Below are 25,649 nucleotides of genomic sequence, written 5' to 3' on the forward strand. Positions count from 1 at the left end.
CGGCATGTGACTTTTAATGGAAGGAAGTTGGAGTGAAAAGTGCAGCGCGGTAACTGACTCTCGATGCGCGGACACCTTAACAGCACTGCACAGGGGTGGGCTGAGGGTATATAAGGGATAGAAGAGGAAGGACGCGTCCCCAGTCGCGCGGCAAGGCCCACCGCCCGTAGGAGCTGGTTATCGGACTGTTCGCGCGAAATGAAGAGTTAGTGGGGAGGAGAGTGGCAAAACATTGGTCGCCCCGGTAGGTTCCGCCACCCGTGATGCGGTGCCTCTAAAGCAACACCACCTCGATATATAAGCCTGGCTTGGTATGGAGTCACCCTATTGAGGCGCGGAGGGCAACGCCATCTGGTGGTGTAGCAGGAAACATAGATGTGCATCACGTGGCTAAACTGTCACTCACAGATGGCTCGAAGACGGCATGATGATGAAACATGAGAGCGTAGTGAGAGAAACAGTAGAAACGGCCGAAACGGCCGAAAAAGTTTTCTGGTCTTCGCTCCGACTACGCAGATAAATGCATCACATTTATAAAGGGCGAGAGCACCTTCCGAGTCGGGCTTTCGAGCATTTGTTGATAGCGTTTGTACCACGGGATCTGTCGTATCGTTGTTAAGAGTTGACATCTAATCAGTCGGATGTTACAGCAAATGTGTCAGTCGGGTGTCACAGCAAGCAAGGGTGTCACAGAAAATGAGAATATATTTTTTGTTAAGGCATAATACTTCTTATAATGAATCACTGTGTAGGTCAACTGAAACTTTGAATTGGCGACTATGTGCTCAGGCTTCGCAGAAATTAAGCTTCTACGCAAATCCCGTGCCCCGTAAACTTCTGTAGCCAGCTGCACGAGCCACGTTTCTTCAATCACTGTCACAGACATGTACTTCGTGAAATGGCACTCAGTTCTATCGCAAAGCTCTGAGCAATCGTGATTGAATGGTTGCGCGAAGCTCTTGAAGGCGGTAATGCTACTAGTAGCCACTGTCTGGGCTGTAGTCAAAGACTAGCTTTTGCCATTTAAATTCCTCTCTCTCTCTGCAGGTGCCACGTGCATGATGGGTGCACTGTTATCAGCAAAATACACAAATCCCTATGAGCACGCATCGAAATGCGTCATCACGGCACCTACCACCATGATGCTAGGGCGTGCCTGCTGTCTAACCCTTAGAAATGGAGATATTCAGCTTGTATTACGCAGTGGAATGGTCATTCGCTTTGTTGGTTGTTTCCCGCTATAGATTGTCTTTGTGACTATCCCTAGGCTGTATCACGACAACATCATCGAACCTTTGTTGACGAACGCGTTCGTTGACGTAACGTGACAGCCGCAGTGGACAACGGCTGCTCCGCACTCGAAGGGTGGCGCCGGTTGAGAAGGGGTGAGAGAAGCAATAATGAGAAGCGTTGAGAGAAAGCAGACAGTAATGCCAGCGAGTAATTAAGACAAGCATGCGCATTGCTCGTGTACGACACCTACGAGTGCGAAGGTACTACACGTATCCCTATGTTCGCGGTGTTTGTACCCCAAGTTATTTAATGAACACTATCTTTTCGGTTCCATGTTACCCATAGATGGCCCATTACAAAGGTCACGTTCGGTACTCATCACCATTCTCATCGGCGCTCGCTTGAAGGGCTTCGTTTATTTTGCCAGAGACAGTACATGCCAAGAGTGTAATATAGAACTCGATGTTCGTAGGGCCTTAGTCCCACGGCGTACTTCTCGGAAATGCAGAAACTGCCTCGCGAGATTGTTTCCCTCCACTGGGGTGTCTATACACTGACCTTTATCTCCTACGGTATATACGCTCGTGACCTAGAGGAACAAACAAAAGCGCAATCATAAAATGGCCTAAGGCGTTGGATGGGCTGTATCACCTTGAAGAGTTGGATATGTGGACGTCGAAAGCGAACTTACGACGCGCATGACCTACTGTTTTTTCAGTCACTGTCAAACGCAAGTACGTGAAATGACACTCAGTTCTATCACAAAGCTCTGGGCGATGGTGATTTACAGGTCGCGCGAAGCTGTTACATGCGGCTATGCTACTAGTAGCTGTTGTCTACGCTGTTGTCGAGCTTTAGCTGTCGGCTGATGAAAAATTACTTACGGTGTTGTGGCTGTCAACGTCCTTCCGTGTACACATCCGATGAGAGTGTTCTTTGTTTGGCTCATGAGGGACCAATAACAATGAGGCTTTTTGTAGCTCTTTCGTGAAAAAGAAGATGACAAAATGTCGCCCTCATATAAGAAGAAAACACGAACGGGCACCTAACTTTCCGTAATTAGTTGCTTCATGTGGAAGGAATACGAGTACGTATGACATAAACTAAGGCCCTCACATAGGAAGGAGTACACAAGGTAGCATTCGTATTAGTTTTCTTTTATGTGAACTTCGCAATTTGCTGTACTGTATCTCCCGCGCATTTAAACCAACTAGCCCAAAAATAAGAGTAACTATTCTTCAAACAGACGATATTGCTCATAACTGTGACTATTGTACTATGGAAAAATAAATCTTGAAAGACTCATCGTCATGGAAGCTTCTTTAAGACGTCAGTTTGAACACATCGTTTCCTGCTGACAATATTAGAAAAATAATTTCTTATGGTTCTGGTATCTTTTTAAATACCAGCTTCCCCACATCAGCACGCACACAGCTTCTAGCGCGTCATGCTTCTGATCCATCATGACGCTAGGACAACACAGAAGGAAGGTTTAGTCTAGCGTGAATGCGCAGTTTAAGATGCTGTATTATCGCTTGCTGCAACTTACATGCACGGGTAAAACGGGAAAAATCACTGCGAGTGGCCGATGGTCGGATGCAATATTCCTGTCAGGATATTTGCAGGCATGTGGAGAGTTTGGTTCACACAGGGCAGGAACCATTCGACTTTTCTCGAATAAGTTTTGCCCTGCAGACGATGAATAGCCTTGTGATGATTTTGATGATAATGATGAAGAAGAAGATGATGATACAACTGATCAGTCTTAATTCTTGACCATTAGTTATTGTGGGTGCAAGGGTTGTGATGTCTTACTGTGTCGTTACTTAATTTTGGTTTGCTTTCCAAGTTGCTCATGTTGTAGCTGAGACTGCTTTATTGCAACTATGATATAGTACTACACAGAAATGAACAAAAGATGTTGGGTCGGATGTCGAGGGGCACTGCCAGTAGAGCTACGCCTTTCTGAACGTCACGCATGCGGCTAAACTTAGCTCTGATTTCATCAAGCGTGGCCTGGCAACGGCACCATCGGCGTACGCGACACATGCATTATTTAGTAATGGCTTTTGTCCTCTGCACAACGATACCACAGTAAGGACGCGTAGCATTTGTTTACGCAATGGCAAGCTTACATGCTCACCTTAATCATACGGCTAGTGAGGTTCCTGCCGTCTAATCTTACAATCGTGCTCGGTTCCTATTCGTAGTGTGCACCTTGTGGTCGACGGCGATGGGCGCGAATCGGCATCGTTTTGTTTTGCTGCCTGGGTCTAATGACGACATTTCTGGACCTTACGTGTGGAACACGCGGGCGCCATAGCCGAGCAAGCGTGAAACTTCTGCAAAAATTCCAAGCTTGTAGGCCTTATAACTCCTGTTTGAGCACAAGTTTAATTCTGAGTAAATACACCTTCTGTGGCCCACTGAGCCCTCTCAAACCCAACCATTGACGCTCGAAGTTGTAAAATTAATGTCAGGCTATGTCTCTTTGAACGCCTAACGAGAGGCTAAATGTAGCTCTGATTGCGTCATGTGGGGTGCAACAACCGCGCCATATGTGTACTCGATACATGCATGATCGAGTAATTGCTTCTTTGCTCTACACACGATACCAAAGTAAGAAGCGTGTGTAGTGCGCTTGCAAAGATATAATTAATAATATTAAAGCATCTTTTCATTACATGCGGTTTCAGGAAGCGACACAGTAGGCCGAACTGGCAGACATTTGTTGTCGAAAAATGACGTTTGATTTTTCATTAACAGCGTCTTTTTCCTCACGTAAGAAATACTTTATTTTGGTAAATATAACCTTCAGTATAGAAGCACAAGACGAGCGTGCAAACTTAAATCGAATTTAACAACATCACTTACACTTGTGTGTATATTGCACGCATGTAAACATGTACTGTAAACGCGTTTGTGAACAAATGATCTTACAAATTTTTTAACAGGAGTTGTTTCCGTATGCGTGTTTCCATTGTAAGTTATTCTGCAAAAATACAACTGTCGCACGTTTCCGCGCCTTGCAACTAGCGCTATGTATTCTCCGCATAGCTGTCAGCGAAGGGAGCACGAAGGGTCCAAGACAGGCATTGTCATATTTGTCCCTGTTCTCTAACAGCAAAATTCTGTTTTCTCAACTTGTGTAACATAATGAGTGTTGTTTGAAGCCACAAAAAAAGCCTCGTCACTCGGATTCGGGAGACCAACAGTTTCGTGCGTGACATTTTGATCGGGTTGCAGGTTTTTCAAGGATCCGAGTGGTCGATTCTAGCTTATGGCTTGTTTAAGTACAAGGGGTCAACAAAAGTAACAAGAAATGGTGACCTATATTCAACTGTTTTGACAAGTAGCCTTGGCAGCACGTCTGTGATGGCTCTGGATGCTACGTTCGCGGAGCCTGTTTTCCTCTACCCCAATGGTGTCTTGATAAACAAGGGCAAAGGTTCTTGCGCCGTTCCAGGCATGAAAATGTCAGGAAAGGCCAAGTCAAGCACTACAGTATCTAGATGACATTGGTTTGAGAACGCTGCTAATTTATAACGCTGCTAGAGATTACGGGTACGTGCCTTCTTTTCCGGCATGTGGCTGACGCATAAAAGGTTTTTGATGCGAAGATTACTATATTTAGCAATGTTAAAATGGAGGGTAAAGAGAAGAGAAAGAGAGAGAGAAAAAAACAGTGAAGTTAGCCAATGCATAGGCTACTATGTGCTGGGGTAAGGTGATAAAGAGCAATAAAGATGACAGAAGAATACATGAGAAAGGTTAAAATAATCGAAAAGCAAACAAGCTGACAAGGATTTCGTTGTATACTATAGAAGCAACTCTATACACAGTGGTTGTTTTGAAAGTTAACTTCTTATCAATCCCGACGTATCATTTATGGTAAGCTGAATTTGATCTCAAAATTTTCAATCAGCTGAACAAAACAACTCAAAGCCCGTAGAAGCGCTTTGGTTCTCCGCTAAAGGGGGGTTCCAATGTGGAATAGTTAAACAAACCAAATAATAAGTAATTGCCATAATTATTTTCTAGCTGTTATCGTTGCCTTGTGCTCGAATGCACTCTCCATGGCAAAAAATAAATGCGAGCAAGTTGTTTGGCCAAATGGTGTTCTGGCTTTGTGAAAATAGGACCATTCAGGGATAGCGGCACCAGTGTTTACATCCATGACTTCCGGCTCGTCGTTTCAATGCCCTTCAAACTTATATCGCAAACGGGCCTCAACCTTAAGCGACATTTTACTACTTCCCATATAAGACATTGTATGGAGAAACGGTTGTTTTGTTTTTGAAGATCTCAATAAATGAAGGGACTGCACAAGAAACGGGTCAAGAACAGGTTGTGCAGGTTACAGAGGCCTCTGGACTTGAGACCCGCAGCCGGATGTCGTAAATAACATTGAGCCACGCAAGTTATCACACTGAATCCGCATTTGACCAAAATGACTACACGTTTATATATAAAGGTTATTTATTAATCGACTTGCTATAGCACTAACGTTTCAAGAAGACAAGAGATAGAGTGTATTGTAGTTTTGCGACAGGTTTCCACTGTTCTATGAAACTAAGCTGTTCAGGAGTTTTATTCAGCAGAAATTCTGCCACACTTAATGCAAGTCCACCACTATGTTCGCTCTCCTCGTGGCAATTCTTGACTTGATGCGTTTCAGTAAGCCAGTTTGGAATTGACAAAATGAGTGGAAAGTATGGGTAGATTGCACGCTGCAAGTGTCTTGTGCTAATCGTATGTTGCCGTTTACGAGTGATTGTATTTCTCTTACCTACACATAAAAACAAAATTTTCGCATATAAGTTTTGGTTGTAGCTTTAATTATCGCTACCTGTTTTCTGAATGTGTGATACACAGGCTTTTCTGGATTCTATGTTTTTTTGACAAGACCGCTACAATGTTCAGCCAGTGATAAAGCGTGAATGCGCGATGTTTTGTTTGGGCCACTTGCATGCAGCGCCATGTTGTGATGTTTCTTCATCGGAGGTTTGACCCATTCATGTCTACCAGAGGACACACTTCTTTCTTCGATGCATCGCGGAATTATTTCCGCATTTGAAGGCTCTTGAGAAGGCTGGGAAGTTGCTCAAGGGTACGTTCACCCTGCAAGAGATGCAAAAATATGGAAGCGGAAGTTGACTTCATTGATATCATATACTCTACAAGTTGACACAGTGAGGTATTACTGAAAAATTCACAAAACCCACTGGGTGTAGGTAGTGAATCCCCCTCTTCGTGGGAACTCTAAATTTCTTTTCTGCAATTGATTACAACTGAGCTATCCCGCGAAAGTGAAAATAACTGGCATGTTGAGCAAAGGCTGCATTCGTGCTGTCACGTTGCCTTCTGCCCTGTTTCCTCAAAGAATGTCCTCCCACACATTTATTTCCATGAACGCTATAAGCTGTCGCATTCGCATTGTTTGTACACGCATTCAGTGTTTCTTTGGAAAGTGGGCAGAACACTGCACCTACCTCTAAATGGATAGTTTTACCGTTGTCCATGTTCAGGTACTAAGAAAACGCCCTTTTTCAATAACTGTGTTTAACTGAATTCAGTGTTATGGAATTGACAAATGGATGTCACTGATGACAACCGTCTCACAAGCGACCCAACTTGTTTGTTGCCCGAAAACAAGACAGTTCAACCACGACCTTCTACAACTTTCTTAATACGATGCGGCAAGATGTGCAAATAAGTAACGTCAACAGTTAGTTAATTCCTTACCGTTCCTTCAGCGACTAAATCCTTAGCATGTGAACTTTTTTTTTTTGACAACGTATTTCTTGTAGTAGCACTCATTACTTGGATGCCAATGAAATTCACCAGTTGATCACCAGCGCTGTGTAAGCCTTGCCTCAAAAAGAGAACACACAATCGTCTGGTAGCCTAACCTTCTAACGACTACATGGATGAATGGATGGATGCATGGACGGACGGATGGACGGACGGATGTATGGATGGATGGATGGATGGAGGGATGGAGGGATGGATGGATGAACTGGATGGAGGGATTCATTGGTTGATTGATTTATTGAAACTTTTTGAACCATTACTGGCACGCTGTAATTTTACGCCTCCATTGTTTATGGTTTCCCTACTTATCTGCAATCAAAATTCCAATCGCCTAAAGCTAATCTCTATTGAGACCATGTTTACTTTCCCCCTTCTATCCCTGAAATCATGTGCTTCAAGGAGGCCAGAGGCGCCTATTATTAGCGTCTATTACCAGTCTATTATTAGTGTATTAGGCCCGAGTGACGCCCTCCAGCGTGTGACATCGGCAAGAGACTTGGCTGGCACCCCTCGAGCGTGTTCGCTAGGTGAAGGCAACTTGACGCTGGCAGCTGACATGCTCTGCTCGAATTTTTAAAATTTGAGTCTGCAGGCTTGTAGAACAATATATACAGAATGGTCCAGGGCACTATTCTCTCAGAAACCGAACGAAGTCGCTGTCGTCACCATGCTTAGTGTGGATTGCCCCTTGAGTCGTCTATTAGTCACCAGTATGTTTACACGTGCGGGTACTGGGTTAGTTTCTCGTCATTACTGTTCCGTGGTCGCGGCGCGCTCCTAATGATTTGTTGACCTTTTTTTGACAATGAACTGCAACATTCGGCCTTCAGCTACTGTGTCTGCGATGTAGTAGTTGGTTCGTCGCCCCAGGGTGTGCTGGACTTGATGCGATTCTTTAGAAATTAGGAGGCCGCGGCGGTGCGTTAGTACGCGCACTGCTTTAACGACATTGTAGCAAAATGCCGTCTGGAAAGTCTGATGAAAGGGCCACCAAAATTAGTAGACGAAACAAAGTTACGTATTATTTTGCTACAGTGCTGACCTTCGCAAGATATTTTTTGAATCAGCTTGATTACTTCCACCATGACGCAGCTCGCTTCTGCATGTTTGTCGGCTCAGCGTGTCGGCTGTGGTTATATGAAAACTAATTCTTTCTTTAAGTACATTCTGGGACGTTACTTGTCAAAACCACTATATGATTATGGGGCACACCGTAGTGGAGGAATCTGGATTAATTCTGGCCACCTAGGGTTCTTTCATGCGCACCTAAGTTTAAGTATACACGAGCGTTCTCTCATTTCGTCCCCTATCAAAATCTGGCCGCCACACTCGAGGTCGAATCAGTGACCTTGATAGCCACTGGGCTAAATTCATCAGGTGGTCATATGGAAGGTACGTAAAATATATAGACTTTGTTGTCGTCCTAACGCTCGTATTTATAAAACTATCAGAATAAAAATAATTACAGATAGTAATTGGAGAGCACCGTGCTACGCTAGTATTCTAGCCTGAGCGTTGCAGATGACGAAAGCAAATGCACCTGCCGACGTCACCGGAGCGTCATTGACAGCGCCACTATGAGTCTCATACTAAGCTCATAACAGCTGCACCACTATGGCAACGACGATGGCAGCGTAACGACAGCAAGATTGCTAAACCCGCGGTGGGGCTCAACATCTGTCCAAGGCATTGTGCGGCTGAGCACAAGGTCGAGGGTTCGGTTCACGGCTGCAATGGGCACGTTTTGACGCGAACGAAATACAAAAAAAAAACACCAAGCTTAGTTTGAGTGCCTTAAGTGCACATTCAAAACAAAAATAGAATGGTTGAAATTATTCGGAGCCCACACAGTGGCGTCCCTTAGAACCGACTGTGTCGCCATGCGATTTCTGAGACTGTAAACCCACCACTTTATCTAACGGCGGCTGTATACTGCGCGGAACCGCGGTTGAAACCTGGGTCACAAGCACCAGTCATTTTTTTGTAGAAGCGTTTGCCTAGAAAGCTCAATGATGAGAAACATGTTGTTAATAGCTGCAATTAACAGACACTGAAAAAGCTTGCAGTACCATTACAAAAATGACTGAAAAAAATTGGGCTACAAATATTTGATACCTCATTTATACCATGTTAAAAAGCACAGAAACAACTTCAGATGAGCCACCTGTTTCAAGGTCTCTCTAACTCTCTCTCTAAGTCATGGAGAGGCAAGGAGAATAACGCTGCCAAAGTGCTACGGTTCTAGCATTTCGCCAAGTTCCTGAGTCGCTACGCTTGAGATCTTACCTGTATTTGCTGGGGCAGTGAGGATTGTACTGTATTTGTTGTACCAGAAACTTCTTTCTTGAATTCGCGCACCACATCTGCTCATTGAACGTTTGCAAGTGAAAACAAAAGAAGGAAATTTCAGGTTATTGCAAGTGAAACAAATTACGGAACATGAGCATATCCTAAGGTGTGAAGATGACGTCCTTACGTTACTTGCTTTGGCGCTTCTTGCTCTGTTTTGGTTAGCAAGTTATTGATATTGGCACATCGATTTAGCTTCAGCTCTCTGTGTTGCAGGAATTATTTTAATTCTGCACTAGTCCCCCTGGCGGCTTTAAAGCGATCGACTCCAGAGGTGAAAGGTCGCCCCATTTCTGTAGAACCTCCTCAACGATCTTGTTGCCTTCGCTGAGGTAAAGTAGGGCATTAGAAGCGGCCATATTCCCAAAAGTCCATAGGCAGACTTTGTTATACGTTAAAGCAAGCAAATATTGCGGATGAGAGGCTCCGTCGCATCTATAGCTTTATACCGAATACAGCAAAGCAACAGTTTTCCGCTTGTCAGATTCTCAGACACGGTAAGCACAGCCTTCGCCTGAGCACTTGTGAAAAGTGGAGAATGGGCTGGTGCCGACTTTGCCAGGGGCAATGTCGGCACCATTGGTGTAAGCTTGGTGTTAAAACTGAAAAAGTGACCACCTGGCAAACTTTGGGTTTGTGATCTTCGTTATTAGCGAAATAATAGCAAAATAAGGCTCCTTCGGTCACCGTGCTTCGAATAAATTAAATTTTCCAGTCTTCGAGTTGGAGAAACGCCTTATGTATTTGCAGATGAATATACAATGCTGAAGTGTAATATTGTAGCCAAGTATAATAAAATTATTTTTGTTACAGAAATTTAACCTTCTTAAGCTAACAATGGAACATAGTGCAGAGACTATTGATAGCTGCGCACGCAATGTTCTTGGTATTTACCCCTTACGCTCACCTTGTTAATTGAGCAATGAAACACGGTGCCGAAATCATCAATATAGCTAAATGGAAATGTAGGAGCGCGTTTTCAGTCAGATTTTGTCAGGTTTAGGTAGCCCGTTTTATGCTTGTCCAGCACTCACCAGGGCGTTAGAGATGAAAAACAGTTGCCTCCCTGAATACTTCTTTAAGCCTGGAAGTCGCTCGTCTCTCACCTTGGAACGCCTGAGCATAGCCTCGTACGTCTAAAACGAAGAGATAACTTTTCATGCATCTTTCAATTTGCCCATTATGTAAGTTACATCGCATCATTGAGTAGAGCTTCAGGCATTACTTGATTGCTACATCATGCGATGTGAACCTCAAAACTAGTACGAAAAGGCTTTTATTGTGGCCGTTTTACGTGTCAAAATCGCGATCTGATTATGCTGCGCTTATTACATTAAATATACAATTTATGCAGTGCTAACATTGACTCGTAATGAAGACGAGTATTCGCTATTCCGCAGGCTCACTGTCTAAGGAAGGCTTACAACTCGGAATGCTGCAGAATATTCCTATATTAACACGAATGGTCTCAGGACCTGACCAAGGCAAACTTTGCTAAGTTTTTTTCTAAGTTTGTGAGCTTTGCCATCTTTCAAGGGCCCTCTAGGGTCTAACCGAAGATAATAATAGCTTACGGTGTCAGAAGGGAGAACTAGTAGGTAATCCACTGCGTAACTTTACGAACAGCGAGACTCCAAGTGGTTAGGAAAGTTGAACGCTCAAGGGCCCCTTTGCTTAAATTTCGGTAGGGAAGTTACTGCACAAAGGGAGAAAGGAACACCGCACATAAATACAGAGAGAGCCAGGAAAGTATGCTTTTTCTTTTGCTCTCAATTTTCTCAGTGTTCTTTTTTGTAAAACTATGAAGCTGACTATAGCGTGTCAAGATGTTTTACTTACTGTTTGTTTCTGATAATCAAATTTGAAGTCAACACTACTGCGTCACTCTGGGCGATCACCACTAAAGGGCACTGTTCTTTTTTCATCCATGCTATATTGTTCTGGGCACAGGAGCCTGTCACTCGCGCTGGACCGGAAAGCATTAGTAATTTTTGCACGACTTTTGTAATAGAACTACAACACACTTTCGCCCAAGCCATCAGAAAATGTCGCATGCGTATTTTGCGCAGGAAACTGGCACCGATCGCACAGAAATACTCGCAAGCTCTTTGAGAATGCGAATGTAACGCGCACGTTCGTAATGCTTTAAATGGCGTAAATGATGTGATATTTTGCGCGAAATAAAATCGTGATGATGCAAGGGTAATCGAATGCTTAATCACGCGTAACGCGGTCAGGCAAGCGTAACTTAATGACGCGAATGTTTAGATGTAGACGCGGCCTTTACTAGCACAGAGGACGCTCTTCCAGAACGTAATAGTTGCACTCAATTTAGGTGTCGGTGTAGACATGGGAAGCTACAAACCTCACCTATTCTGCGGCACTATTTGACGGAAGTGTTAAGTTAGTGATTTCAGCGATAGTCAAGGCACACTGTCTAAAGTTCAGGATGATATGCTGCGGTAGCTCAGTGGCTGTGGCATGGCGCTAATGAACACGACGTCAATGGTTCGATCCCAGCCGCAGTGGTCGCATTTTGACGGGCGAAATGCAGAGACACTCCTGTACTTATCTTTGATTGTACGTTAAAGATACACATGACCAAAATTATTATTGAGCAATCCGCTGCGGCGTTCATCATCAGGAGATCGTGTTTATGGCACGTGAAACTCTAGAATTGAATTTAAATTTTGTATGCTATATATAAATCGTACATCTACGCGTGTCTGTGATGCATAGTTTCTACGTGTTGTTCCACTCATGTCATTGCCTGGACAAGTAAACCAGTCTCGTCATTTTTGTGGTGGAATGTGCTTGACTGCACCGGATCCACATATTCCACCTTTTTGTTCACTGCATACTATTTTTACGTTTTGCTGTTTGGTGTCTACTGATGTCAATCCTACCCTGCCGCGGCCGCTGCATGGGGCTAACAGTATTGTAAATAAATAAATAAATAAATAAATAAATAAATAAATAAATAAATAAAGTGCACATTGAAGTGCTATTAGATGTCATTCCTCTGCGAAGTAGTAATGTTCTTACTGCACGCAACGTCGCTACGAAGAATCAACTGGTTTTGCGCGACGCCATTCGGAAATGCCAGTCCAGTAAATTACCTGAAAAGCCAGTCGGATGGCTGCGTTGTCAGCAATGTTTTCTCCAATCGTATTCCTTCCGTTGAGCTTGTTCATGTGAGGGAGAAAAAAAGCATACCCGTTTTGCTATATCGCTGATAACATACTTAGCTGAGGCTCTCACTGAAGTATTTGCTGACTATATGTGACGCTCTAAAATATCGAAGTGTGCAGTGTTAAAGCACGCACCAAGAGTAAGCAAATGGTTATGAAGAGAACCCGCAGGCTTTCCTTTTCTAGTTTTTAGTATTTCACATTGAATTTGCATTTGCACATTGACCTTTATGGAATTGCTCTTTACGTGCCATAGCGCGCTCTTTGTTTTAATTCCTGCGTAGACTTGTAGCCTGTGGGGAAGTTACCTTTGCATATACATTCACGATGTCTTACGTTCTTGTTAAACTATAGGCTGGGGGCATTCGATGCTGGTCTCGAAAATTCCAAGTATACTTGCAGTGGACAGAAGTTTGTTACCTTATGATTTAGTTCTGACTGAGCAGATCACTGTTTTAGCGGAAGTGAAACGGCCAAGAGGCCATGGAACGCATAGCGGAAGTTAGCGTTCTAATAGTTTACATGAGAAGCAATTATGAACAGGGAAATCAAGATGGCGGGAAAGAGAACACGGTGGCGCTGGGAGTCGAACCGCCACCCTGTGACCGAAGTGAGCGTATAACTCAATACTGATAGAGCTGTGATGGCCGCTTGTGCCCCGTCTTACTCGTATACAATTTGCACTCATAAGCGGAGCAGATAAAATATACATAGGAGTAGGTTTGCAACACATACTCATATACCCTAGAAAGAGGATGGGAGAACAGCTGCCTGCCCCAGTTCAATTGTCGGTTTGACTCCCACCGATGGCATCTTAATTATCTTTTAATACGTTCAGAATTCTTTGGGAACCCAGCGCGATGGTTTCTGAATGTCGAAGTGTCGGGAAGCAGAAAGAGAGAGAAAGAAACATTTCCCTCTAGCATACCGCTATTGTGTCCCTCTCCATGCCGCGACGTTTCTTGGTAAAGAACCACTTTTTACCGCAAAAGCTGTCCTAGGTTTTTTGAACGATGTGGTCTTGCATGTTAATAGCCCAATAGTTTCGTAACGCACCCTCTCTCCAGAAGATGCCGCTGTTATAGTAGTTCTTGTATAGCACATGCCTTCAGGTCCTTGCGCTTGAACGGCTCTGTTAAAGCAGTAGTGCTTCTTGAAATTTTTTTGTCTGTGACCAATTTTAGTACATTGTAATTCTTTCACAATTTATCTTTCGTGTCCTTGGCACACTTCATAGTCATTGCCACAATTTTATTACATATAGCTTTTGCGCACTTTACAGCGACCATCTTTTAGGCCCCTTTACGGCCCTGTCACATTCATTGCTCGTAATTTATCGCTTCGCTTTGAACTCATTACAACTGGCCTGGCGCTCTTTGGTGATACTTGGCCCTTGCGCGACAAAACACCATATTCATCAATTGTAAGATTCTTTCTCGCAGCTGTTCCGTTTGCGCAGTGAAAAAAAAAAAAAGATTATGCCACTGAAGCAATGACAGAAGAGAATACAAACCGATAGATTTGTGGTCTTGTCAACGATGTCGTTGTACTGGTCAACAAAGCATTGTGCTTGCTTCAAAAAGCGCTGCCGTGTGCTGTTGCTCCACCATCGCCGTAGGCTTCCCATCGCGTCATACTGACTACCTACAACAATGAAAAATAATGCCTATTTGTGACCTAGTTCAGGTGTGCTTGCTTAAAGTTGCGAGAATTATCCAAATATATTGACAATTTAAGTACCTATAGAAGAAAGTGAAGCGGGCTCTTCTTCAGCCTATGTTTCCATGTTATCCCAGTTAATAAACAACAAATACAAGTGTTGGAAACGTCAGCGAAGGCCATGTTTACTTCGTCTGCAGGGTATTGCTGCTGGTGACGCTACTTGTAACATAAACGCGCGATCATTTACACCCCACTCTATTGACCTTCATTTTAGCCTTTGCAAGAAACTTTGCCGTGAGCATAGAGTTTCCTACAAAAATTACTACACAAGGAACTAAGGTGCTATGCTGTCTACGGGAACTGCGAATATGGTAGTGGAAGCAATGTCAGGATGATGGCGAGTACGGGGGTTTGCCTAAACGTCGTACGTTTATCGCTTCGAACGGCTTTGCGACATTGCAAATTGATCACTTTCAGCAAACCTTTTCCTCACAAATGCTAGAATATGCAGCGATTGCTCTTGTTCGCAGAGATTGATTGCCTTACCGTGTTTAAGAAACTGAGTTTTAGAAAACTGGGGACCGTAAAGGCTAGTAAATAATCTCCCAAAAATGCATGAAGGCGCAAGCACGAAGATTAGACAAGTCCGCGCACTTACCGTCATTAGGGGCTAAATGTTCGCAGGTCCACAATACCCTCTAGTAATTTTTGTAGGGAACTCTATGGCCTAGAGCTTCCAAACTAAATTGGTTCAGTAAATAACACCATTATGTAAGAAAGGTGTCAGTACAACATTCACTATCGGTTCACTAGCGTTTTCAAATACGCGAGCGCATTTGAAAACGAAGCGGAGGGACCGTCTGATACATTTCAAGAACGGAATTTTGCGATAGTATGCGTGTTTCAAGTTCTCTGAATCTTCCATGTTCTCATAGAGAATTTACCATGAATGAAACATCTCTAAAAGGTATTCTAGATATTTCAATTTGTCAAACAATGCCTGTACCGTATTTGAACGATTCTAACGTGAACCTTTTTCTAATAAAGTGCGTTGAAATTTTGCGTGCGCGTTACAAGTTCAATAATTCTACTCAAAATCAAAAACAATATTGATGCTTTCTAAAGAAAAAGCTAAATGCAAGGCAGCTATGGGCACACTGTCATCGACCAGACGTTGTTTCGTTATAGCTTTTTTTTTTTAAGGCACCATTATCCAGGTTATTGTGTGCCTGTCAAAGCGCTTCTGCTCAACCAGCTTTTTTCGAGGTAGTCTACTCGCAGGATGGTTACGAGGCATCCGTCAAGCATAAGCTGATTCTTCTGGCAGAAGAACAGGGTAACCGGACAGTGTCGCGTGTCTTAGATGTTCTTGAGACATGCGTTCCCGACTGGTGGCGACAAATGAAACAAATTTTCGACTACAAAGCTTCGAGAAAGGGCTTTCCTGGCCCTCGGCATGGACGATTATTCCCGCAACTAGAGGACCCACTTGCTGAGTATGTCAAGGAGCTACGTGCGAACCGACTGCCTGTCTCCTCGGACATTATCAAAGTCAAGGCGCTCTATCTTGGCAGAGCCTAGAGCAACCCTAGGACTTGCTTCAAAGCAGGCAGGAGCTGGGCTTAGAAGTTAATGAGAACGAACGGCTTTTCACTTGGGCGACAAACAAGTATATGCCAAAAACTCACCGAAGTAATGGAAAGGAGTTAATCCACTTCGAGCGACTTGTTATAAAACTTCGTCATTCGAACAACTACCCCATTGAGTAGGCCGGAAACGCCGACTAAAATGCCGTTCTTTTTTTTTATATGCCCTCGAACTACACAGTGGAATCGATAGGTGCTCAGCAAGTATGGATTCTTTCCTCTGGCAACAAAGAGGTCAAAGTCACTGCCATGCTCTGCTCTACCATGGGACGGGCACAAGTTGAGCCCACACTTGAGTTTTCAAGCGAAAAGCGATGACTAAGAACATTACATTCCCCGATAATTTGGTAGTTCGAGTGCAACCGAAGGGCTCGATGGAGACCGAGTTAATGACGGTTTGGATCGACTCGGTGTGGTGGAAGAGGCCAGCAGCCCACCGTTGTGGGCGCCCAGTGCTGGTGCTCGATCTCTTCAGTTTCCACATCACTGATTGCGTGAAAGAAAAGCTCGCAGCCTGCCAAATCAACCTTGTCATAATTCCTGGAGGCACGACATTTCAAATCCAGCCTCCGGACGTTTGCCGAATTAAGCCTACGAAAGACCGCGTCCGTGCAGCCTAACATGACTGGCCCGAGGAGAAGGCGTTCACACAGTCGGGTCGTCTGAAAAACTTGACGCTTGGAGAGACCGCAAGGTGGATCCATGGTGCATGGAATAGCCTCACCCGCATATGGTGGTTGCGCAAGCGTTCAAGAAGTGTGGCATTTATAATGCATTAGATAGAACTGAAGATGACCTTCTGCGTCGGTAGACAGCGAGAAGGAGCTGCCATCGGACTCCGACAGCGATTAGGCACAAAGATTCAGCTCTGTACGTGTCTGTTTGCATTTTCATGCTCCGTAAAATTGTTTCAACATGTTACGCGTCGACTCAAGTTTCGTTAGTTCATGTGCGCGCTCGAATCGGCACCAAGTTTTTCTTTTATTTTTACACTTTGGTGATAGTTTAACTGCTCTTTACAATCGGGGGCGCCGTAGAATCACGCAAATACAGTACTTATAATTTTAGTGTTAGCGGCCAATTGTGGTGATTTCTTTCATAAAAAAAGCTGCAAGTGTAAGCCGCGATGCACCTTTCGACCTACATACATACCCGTGTCTACTCACTCTAATAGGCATTCGGCGGTTAGTTATTTTGCGATTTAGGAGCTTTCAAATGTGTACGTCGCAGTGGCCTACTAAATCCTAAAAAGTGTACACCTACCGTAATCGTCGAACCCATGTATCAGCTCGTGACCGACCACGAAGCCAATGGCGCCAAGATTTATAGATCTGGAGGGGCAAAGGGACGGAAATGAATGCGTGAATATTAGGTAAGCGGTGGATACAAGCATTACTTAGGTGCAGAGCCCATCACAAATAGCGACATACGCTGGTAGGCCATCCTTGTAGAATACTCCTCGGAGAATTCCTGCAGGAATAACTGCAAGAAATTGAGAAGCATGCCTGTTACGAGCCTCTTGCGTTTAGAATGCCGGCAATAATTTTATTTGGATGCTCTCAAAAGAGTACTCGTTCTGTATATGCTGTTTTTACATCGCTATATTGCGTGTTTTTTTTTGTAGGCCGCTCCACATCTCCTGTTTTAATAAATAGAACCTGACGTAGGAAATTTTCTCAATTGATCGCACTACGTCCTTGAGGTCACTATGGCGCTTTTATAAAATCTAGTGTGCAGACATGGGTATGCTAAGCGCGTCAATCACTATATGTTAGGTGGTAAATATTCAATTCACTGTCAGCGTTTCAACTTCGATTATCTAGTTACGTGCTTTAGTATTATCTGAATTAGGTATGTGTCTGCTGTGCTATTCATTTCTTTACGTAAACATAACATTATAGAGTACCAATTGCGACTTCTCTTCGGGAGGATCCTTATCAAAAACTATCGCATTTTCCAGAGTCAAAAATCTCATGAGAACATATATATTTATTCTATATAGAGACACCTATGTTCGCATATATCACATGGGCAATTGTCTTATATCATATGGTGCAGACTCTCCATCTTACGCTGGACATGCCACGTATATTATATGGAAACATCCAGGTTTATATATGTAATTTCTATATGTTCCTATTACCGTACGAACCTTTACGCATGATACATAAAAATGAAATAGTTTTGTTCTATGGACGATTATGTTCATATACTTGTCATGGCGTTCATATGGGACATGCGCCATAAGTGTACTGAGGAATTCACGGCTTTTATTGCGATAGCACTTATATATAAACTTCAGGCGCATTGTGGCCGTTGCCGTCGCCGTGAGGTTCCGTATAAAGTCCAAGTGCGACAAAATTGTTTCCGCCCGCCGTATGTTGTATGTACGCGTTAAAGCGCGCGAGGGTGAGCCGGCGATCGCGGCTCAATCTCGCGCACGAAAGGGAGGAAAGCGAGGAGGAAGCGCGCCGTCTTCCTTTGCGTGCAATGCTCCGGAGGAGGAGAGGAGGGAGAAGGGCGCGTTCTGCTCCGAGGTGCCCCGGCCGGCCGCGCAAACCCACCCGGCCACCCGTATCCCAAAATCCGTCTGCGACGGGGACAGACTCCGCGACGCGCTGTGTTTTCGCAACTTAGTTTGCGTTTATGGGAGACGCAGCACTAAGCTCACTTCGCTCACTGCTGCTGCCGCGCTTCCTCACTCCAGTGCTTTGACAGGAAGCTTCCGCTGTCATTGAATGAGATGTGTTCAGGTTTGTCGGTGCGCGCGTGACACCATGCTTGTTAATTTAGTTTCTATGTCTATGTTTATAAGTTTATACGGCCTGTAAAACTGCTATCCTTACTTCGTATATTTTTCTGCTAATTTGCTATCTCAATCGATGCTTTGCCTTTCGGGCGAAACTGTGACTTCTTTATATGGAATCTTCATATGTTCATACACGTCTATTGGATATGGGGCCAATGTTTCAGAAGCGAAGCTTTTCTGTGCGAGGTTCGCCTGGTTTCGTGAACGTGGGAGGTACGACCTCGCTGTTCTCTTGCCCGATGAGCCACCCAATCACAGCGGAGCGCGTGCGCCGCGCACGCCGCAGGGTTCCTTGCAGCATCACCAGATGGCGCTCGCCTCCGCGCATCCGCGGCCTGCGCCGGCCGTCCGGAGTAAAGAAATAAAAATAACCACAATGATCGCCTTCGCGCATTCCTGGCTGCATGGTTATAAGGAAGTAAAGGCTTTTTGTGGGTGGAATGGATTCGAATCACGTTGCGTGCGTATACGTATGCTGCCTGTGAAACCAGGATGCGTTCAAGTCGTCCGTCTTACTCGCTGGTAGTCAGCTACTCCACTTAACAAAAGGCGCTGCATAATTTGTGTGCGCCCGCGCTTTTGTGTGTGTGCGTGCGTGTGCTCGTGTTTCTACCCTCTGTGCGCTCAAACAAAGCTTTGCGGTATGCAGATTTCCACTCGTTGTATCGGCTAGAATTTTTTTATAGGAATCTGGGGCACGAGATCGCGTACCACACAAACGAGTACCTAGTCTCCAAAACAATGGTCTTGCACTATCATCATTAACGTGAATCGTTTATTCGAACAGACAGTTGATTAGTTATTTAACCACAGCGTGGCGTCAAAGGAACCCAAGTCTGCGTAGCAAAAATACCGGACGGTCAGCTTAGCTTACCGATGCCGTTCGCTTCTGGATCGTAATAAGCGTTTACAGCAGCAGGGCCATTCGCCCACCTGAAAAAAAAAGAGGGAAAATTCAAAATTGGTGAACATATCTGAAAGAGGATCGACAGAAATGGTTCGAGACATTAAATCTGCAATTATATTCACCCTTAAGCATGCTCCGCATTACAGGTTCTTAAAGATTACCGCCATGTTTTCTTTTTTGCGGTGGCATGTACACTTTTGTTAATTCAGAAACTTCTTGTTTTTTGATAAATTGAGCGCGGTTTAGGGTGTTGTCGTGAGGCCTCAATGGTTCAATGGGCGTCTAAAACATCTTTGTGTGTTGTGTGTGTTCTGTGAGTTGAAATGGGGTGGGGGAGTGTGCGTAGCGTTGCTTAGCGTACTATAACAGTGCGGGTAGGCTTGCTGGTGCAAGGCGATATATCTGGCTGCGTATTGACTGAAACGACGACTTAGCCGACAGGTGGCATAACTGTCTGCATCGAGTGGGATATCTAAGGTAAGGTATACTTGATGTATGATACACTGCTCTGAAATATATGCCATTAATTTGTAAGCAACTCTCTTGCGAAACCGTCCTAAATATTTCAACAATTTCGCGTATGGTTAGTTCAGTTATCAGATTCTTCAGTTCCAAATGTTCAGAAAGATGAAGTTTACAGAAGTGTAGCATGTGTTCACGGCGCAGAATTACATATTTCCACTTTTTGCCTATACATATCTTTTATTTTATCAATATTTGTCTTTTCTTTAAGGAAATATGATGTTCTAAATAAAAATTATGCTTTCTAGTGTTACTGGAATTTCACTTCCTCGCTTAAATGCAACAAACTTGTCTCTGATATATTCCTGGGTTGCCTCATGAGAGCATTTCTACGTTTTACACGCCTGTGAATAGAGAACTTTGAGTTAGCCATGAGCTGAAGCTTTCTGTAAAACGTTAACGATGCGGTAGTGTTCCTCCTGCCTTTTGTAAAAGTTTCTGCTGTTATGCAACTACAATTTGTCTGTCTTGACTTCAAGAACACCGACAATTCGCAACATAGCACACGTAAGTAAACTGTTTTATTAATTAAACAGGTGCTATCTTTTAATATCTTAATAAATATAATCTGGTACACGTGGAGGTGAAGTAAAGAAAAAATAGCAAACTATTAACGCCTATTCCGTACTACGTGTAATAAACAACACCGTGATACTCACTTGTGTGCTCTGTTAAAAGGACGGCGCAGATCTTGCAGAGCACGTCTCCTGTCGTGCTGTTCTAGTTCATGGTAGATTTTCAGAAACGGATCGTCTCGACTAAGTTGTCCGAGCTGAAAGAATGGGACGTCGTTACCTGAAAATAATTGCTTTGAAGAGGTGCTTGGCTTACGTTTTTGTAGAGCCTCTCGAGGTGTTTCATTTTGAGCATCCATGGAGGGTAACCGATCTTTGCCCTCATTTCTTTCAGCTGTCATAGAGGGAAACCATCGGGTGTAGTTAAATTGTCACGACATTTTAGTTTTAGGTATTGAGAGGTACGGCTGGTGTTCAGTTGCAAAATACCGTAATCGGTTGGTATTCTTTTTATACTGGAGTGTCCGGGAACCGCAGTAGGGGTAAATATATGAAATATGTCGCTACTTATTCAAATCTTTGTCAAGACAATAAAATGGCATGCTAGTCGTCCAGCGGTTCTTCCAGTCATCCTTCTGTCCTTGAATGGACGCTAGCCCCACTGCGATCTTTTCGCAGCGGAGGGCGACGAGGGCGCTGTTGCAGTTTTTAAGGGCAACAGAATTGGACAAGCGGCTGTAGTCTGAACAGATGGTTATACTGCTCCAAGTGCTACTGTTCTTTGCGATGACGGTATGCGGTGACCGTGACCGACTGTGATTGTATGTCTATGCTCCTTTCTTTCTTTATCTCTACCTTGCTATCACTTTACCTCGCTCTCCCCTCTCTGCGCAGCGTAGGGTGGTAAACCGGATGTTCCCATCTGATTAACCTCCCTGCCTTTCCCCTTTCTTCTGTCTCTCTCGCTCTTCGAGGATATATATACAGGGTGTCCCAGCTAAATTTAGCCCAAGTTTGAAATTATGCGAATGCAACGTAGATGGACAGAACCAAGGTAATGTTGCTTGCCGTCGCTTGCAGATATTCAAATTATTTTTCTTTTCATTCTGCCTAATTAGATAATTAGACTTAATTAAGCAACTTCTCAAATATTATAATCAGATGAAAAGTGCCAATGAGAAAATTGTAGAGTGACGTGAAAAACTCCCGACACAGCTTTTTGTTGCTCAATACGCGCTACATAAAAGTGTTTTTCCGAGCGGCAGAGAAGCCCGCGAATACACGCTAAGTGCCTCGAGTGGCCAGTCGCGCGGCAATATTGCGTGCATTTGCGTGCATATATATGTATATATATATATATATATATATATATATATATATATATATATATATATATATATATATATATATATATATATATATATAGGTGCAACTGACGCTGATCTGCTCCGCACCACCGTCAGTTGCACTTTGTGATTTTGTGAACGCAATTTAACTCATGGATCCAGGACCTGCCTACGTATTTTTGCATTGGCGCATTTGCCGCTTAATCGCCACTGAAAGATTTCTGCAGGGACCGATTTTAGTGTGAAAAGTGGGCTTCAGCACCGGATGTGAAAGAAGACGGCTGTTGGTGCTTGCGCCCGCCTTGCTTTGCGGTCGACCGAGCTACTTTCGCGACTCTCTGTTCGTGGCATAGATCACACTTAGGACAAAGTTTGTAGTAAGCATGGATGCGTTGTTTTAAATGTGAAAGATAATAACGGTTAAAAGAATAAAAGGACCCGTCACGCACGGGATCTTACGCAGGCGAAATAACGAGCGCACCTTGTTGAGAGCCCTCCTCCGAGTGCATCCATCCATCCAGGTAACTCGCTTAAGCCTTCTTTGTAGGGTCCTTCTCATACTCTGAACTATTGCTTGCACCTGTAAGTAAAGAGCCTGAAAACCACGCTGCTGTGCTTCCTGCTAATGTACTTAGCGTGCATTGTAGAAACTGCTTAGAACGACTAAAAACTAATAATGTTAGCACGGACAGACGGTACTGAAAGGTAAGCGAGCAAATGCGGACGCAAGTGGAACTAATCGCGTTTGCACGGTGCTCTTGATTCTACATGTGGGCGTGCTTGCATGTCTGCCTTGCAGTGCCATGTATAAGCGGCACTGGTCGTCAAGACATAGAAGAGGTGGTAAAATTAACTGTTGTCCTGCTTGACGACAGTCAACAAAGTGCTTGCAGAAATTGCTGAAGAGTGAAAAGTGTTGAGGGCTAAATCAGAAAGTTAGTGGCCTCCAAACCTGTGATTTCGGTTGGGGCAAGGAAGGTGTGTATTTCGGGGTGACATGAAAAGACCTCCGTCGTGCAGTCGAATTTCAACACACTGTTGATGTTGCCGATAATGTCGGGTGTAAAGAAAGAACGACCCATGTGCTGCCATTAGCATATTTCTTCTTTATACTTACGTTCCTCTTGGCGTGCGGGGTAAATTTTTTTCTCACGTAAAGCTGGCCGACAACTTCCGACATGCGCGTTTTCACAAACTTGATGCACGTTTTCCATAGGGGTATGTGCTCCTCATGTCCGTACGCAGCCTTTATGAAGGCTTGCATGGCGTCTCGAAATTTCTTCGATGCATGATAGGCCCACTTTTGCATTGCGCGCCAGCCGACGTAGTTGTATAGTGTGCACCTGTGTTAGAGCAACAAGACATGTAAGAAATCGAGGGAAGCGTTCGAAGCTAGTAGCGATGCTATTGGGTGCCTTGCGATTAATCACACACTTCAAACGGAAGAATGAGTTCTGACGTTCGTGAAATCATCCAACTTACTCTCTTTGTCAGTGCTATGTAGACTCCTGCAAAAGAACAACTCCAGCAATTGCCTAATTAGTTCTCGTTCAACCGCCAGCCTTAAAGGAGATGCTGGTATTATCGAGCCCAAGGCGAGAGGAACATTACAACAGACTCGTGTGTTACTTCTTTTACCGGTCACGGTATTTTCCGTCACGCTATGGGAGAGCTTTTTGTACTGCTAACCATGACAGCGCCGAGACGCCACTGGTCTTAAGGAGGCACTCGGCAAGCGGCACAGCAGCTGCGCGGTGTGTTGGCGCGAAGTTTTGGCGGCGGCTTTGCACCTTCCTTCTGTCTTTTGTCCTGTTGGGAGAAGCTCGAGCGGCCCTCGATCAGCAGCTCAAATCCGAAGACCTGTTGTGTGCCGCACTGTCGTTCCTGCTACACAGGGACGGAGGAAATAGTTGCCGGGAGCTTCTCTTTTTACCAACGAAACGTTCTCGTATGCGAGAAGCATTTTCAGCCTCAAGACATCGTTCACAACGATATTTATCTGTTTCTGCACTGAGGAGCATGTAATTATACACAAATAATTTTTATGCATGCTCCTTGATTTATAACCTGCACAGTGCGAACTTTTCTCGGTGTGAGTCGAAAATTACATACCTGAAGCCTACGGTGAATTTCGCTCACTCTACGGTCGCTCACAAAGCGAAAGTAAACAGTTGAGCATTGCCCATATAACTGAAGGCCGTGGGACTCTAGTTGTACGTAAGTCAGAGGAAGCTGAGTGTCGCGATAAGGAAAAGAATTTAAAAATCTGAACTAGAAAGTTATCACTGGGAAACTGATCGGCGTAGCGTTAAGGGCAGAAGTGGGATTTCCGAGGAAAAATAATAGAGGCATACTCAACTCCGGTTGATATATCTACGTAAAGCGAAGGATTCTTGGTGTGATTGGCTCATTAACCACGTGTTTGTGTATATTAAGTGTGGTTTTCTTTGGGTGTATGTATTAGTATAATGCGCAGCATGCTTGTTTATTACACTCTGTCTGCCTTAACGGGCCCAAGTTTCACAGCCGTCTACATGCAGACGGCACTAAGACTCTGCGAGCACACATAATCGCTGCTAATTGCAGCGGTAAGCTTAGCCTGTCGAGGTGGCCAAATCGAGACGCGACAAGCGCTTCAACATGCTGGCTTGCCCGCGATAAAGGGGGTCCTGTGCCGCTTGTCGGCTCATGCGCTCGTGGCGTAAAGCCCTAACAACGCGTGCGCTTACCGGCGCGCTTTGCGGTTGCGGTGCCTCGCGAAGAATGGCGGTTTGCATCTACAAGGGATGCGCGCCAGCGCGTGTTCGCCTGGCTTACTCTAGGTCACGGAGGAAGAGCCACGGAAGAAAGAAAAAGAAAACGGCGGATCCCACGCACTGTGGGAGTCGATGTAAGCTAAGCTTTGTATGCTCTTTGCGTTGGTTGACGATAACCGGCGGTGACTTTGGCGTCGAAATGTGGAATTTCTTCAGCGGTGGGTCCAGCACGAGAGTGGTGAGTTGATGTAAAACGTTACCTTGCGTTTACCGCTGCTCTTTGTCTGCGTTGTCTGCAGAACGCACAGGGAAACGGGTTTGCTTGAGGAATTCTAATGCGTCATTGTTCGTAATATCTGAGAGCGTTGAACGTTAGCATTGCCTCACATCGCACGTCGCATCGTGGCAGAAGCGTTAAAGTTTAATTAAATTAGGGGAGTTGTATGTGATTCAATTAATTATTGTATTTGCATGTATACATTGTATACATACATTCGCGATCTGCACCACGTTTCGCTGCGTAGCGAAAACGCTTCTATTCCGCGCGAAGCTTCTTTCGGGCCTGGGTGGCCTCGACGCCGAGTGCATGCCTTGGAACCATTTTGCTGGCGCTTGTTTACGTGCTCCTTCCGCATACGCGGCCAGCACGCTGTAGAGACGCCAATCCCAAGCGCTCTCTTCAGGCTACGGACGATTGTCAACACGCAACCTGACAGACCAGCACCTGTATTTCTGTCGCACAGGAAAGCGAGCAGAGCATGTGCAATACGCACAAACTGTTACACGCTGGCGCGGCGGTTCCGGCCGGAACACGTAAAGAAAAGCATATTCTCACTTGACATCATTCTTCTTCACTAAATGTAGATTGTACCACGCCGTAGCTGCGTAGCAAGGCACGT

At 44.5% G+C, this 25,649-nt stretch overlaps 1 protein-coding gene across 1 annotated transcript in view; it reads right to left on the reverse strand.

Moving 5' to 3' along the window:
• Positions 1 to 5,700: 5,700 nt before the first annotated feature.
• LOC126538981 (neprilysin-1-like) overlaps positions 5,701 to 25,649 on the reverse strand; it is a 37,031-nt gene continuing 17,082 nt past the window's right edge. Inside the window, exons 10-21 of the mRNA XM_055075121.2 lie at positions 23,112 to 23,337; positions 22,476 to 22,574; positions 20,965 to 21,042; positions 20,793 to 20,905; positions 19,579 to 19,637; positions 17,326 to 17,377; positions 17,155 to 17,226; positions 14,101 to 14,227; positions 12,516 to 12,581; positions 10,431 to 10,532; positions 9,334 to 9,410; positions 5,701 to 6,354 (exon numbers count right to left, since the gene is read on the reverse strand). Of these exons, the coding sequence (XP_054931096.2) occupies positions 6,255 to 6,354; positions 9,334 to 9,410; positions 10,431 to 10,532; positions 12,516 to 12,581; positions 14,101 to 14,227; positions 17,155 to 17,226; positions 17,326 to 17,377; positions 19,579 to 19,637; positions 20,793 to 20,905; positions 20,965 to 21,042; positions 22,476 to 22,574; positions 23,112 to 23,337 (1,171 nt within the window). The 3' untranslated portion in view covers positions 5,701 to 6,254. The remainder of the gene's footprint in view (positions 6,355 to 9,333; positions 9,411 to 10,430; positions 10,533 to 12,515; positions 12,582 to 14,100; positions 14,228 to 17,154; positions 17,227 to 17,325; positions 17,378 to 19,578; positions 19,638 to 20,792; positions 20,906 to 20,964; positions 21,043 to 22,475; positions 22,575 to 23,111; positions 23,338 to 25,649) is intronic.

This window comes from Dermacentor andersoni, chromosome 11, assembly GCF_023375885.2.
Source record: "Dermacentor andersoni chromosome 11, qqDerAnde1_hic_scaffold, whole genome shotgun sequence".
Lineage (NCBI taxonomy): Eukaryota > Metazoa > Arthropoda > Arachnida > Ixodida > Ixodidae > Dermacentor > Dermacentor andersoni.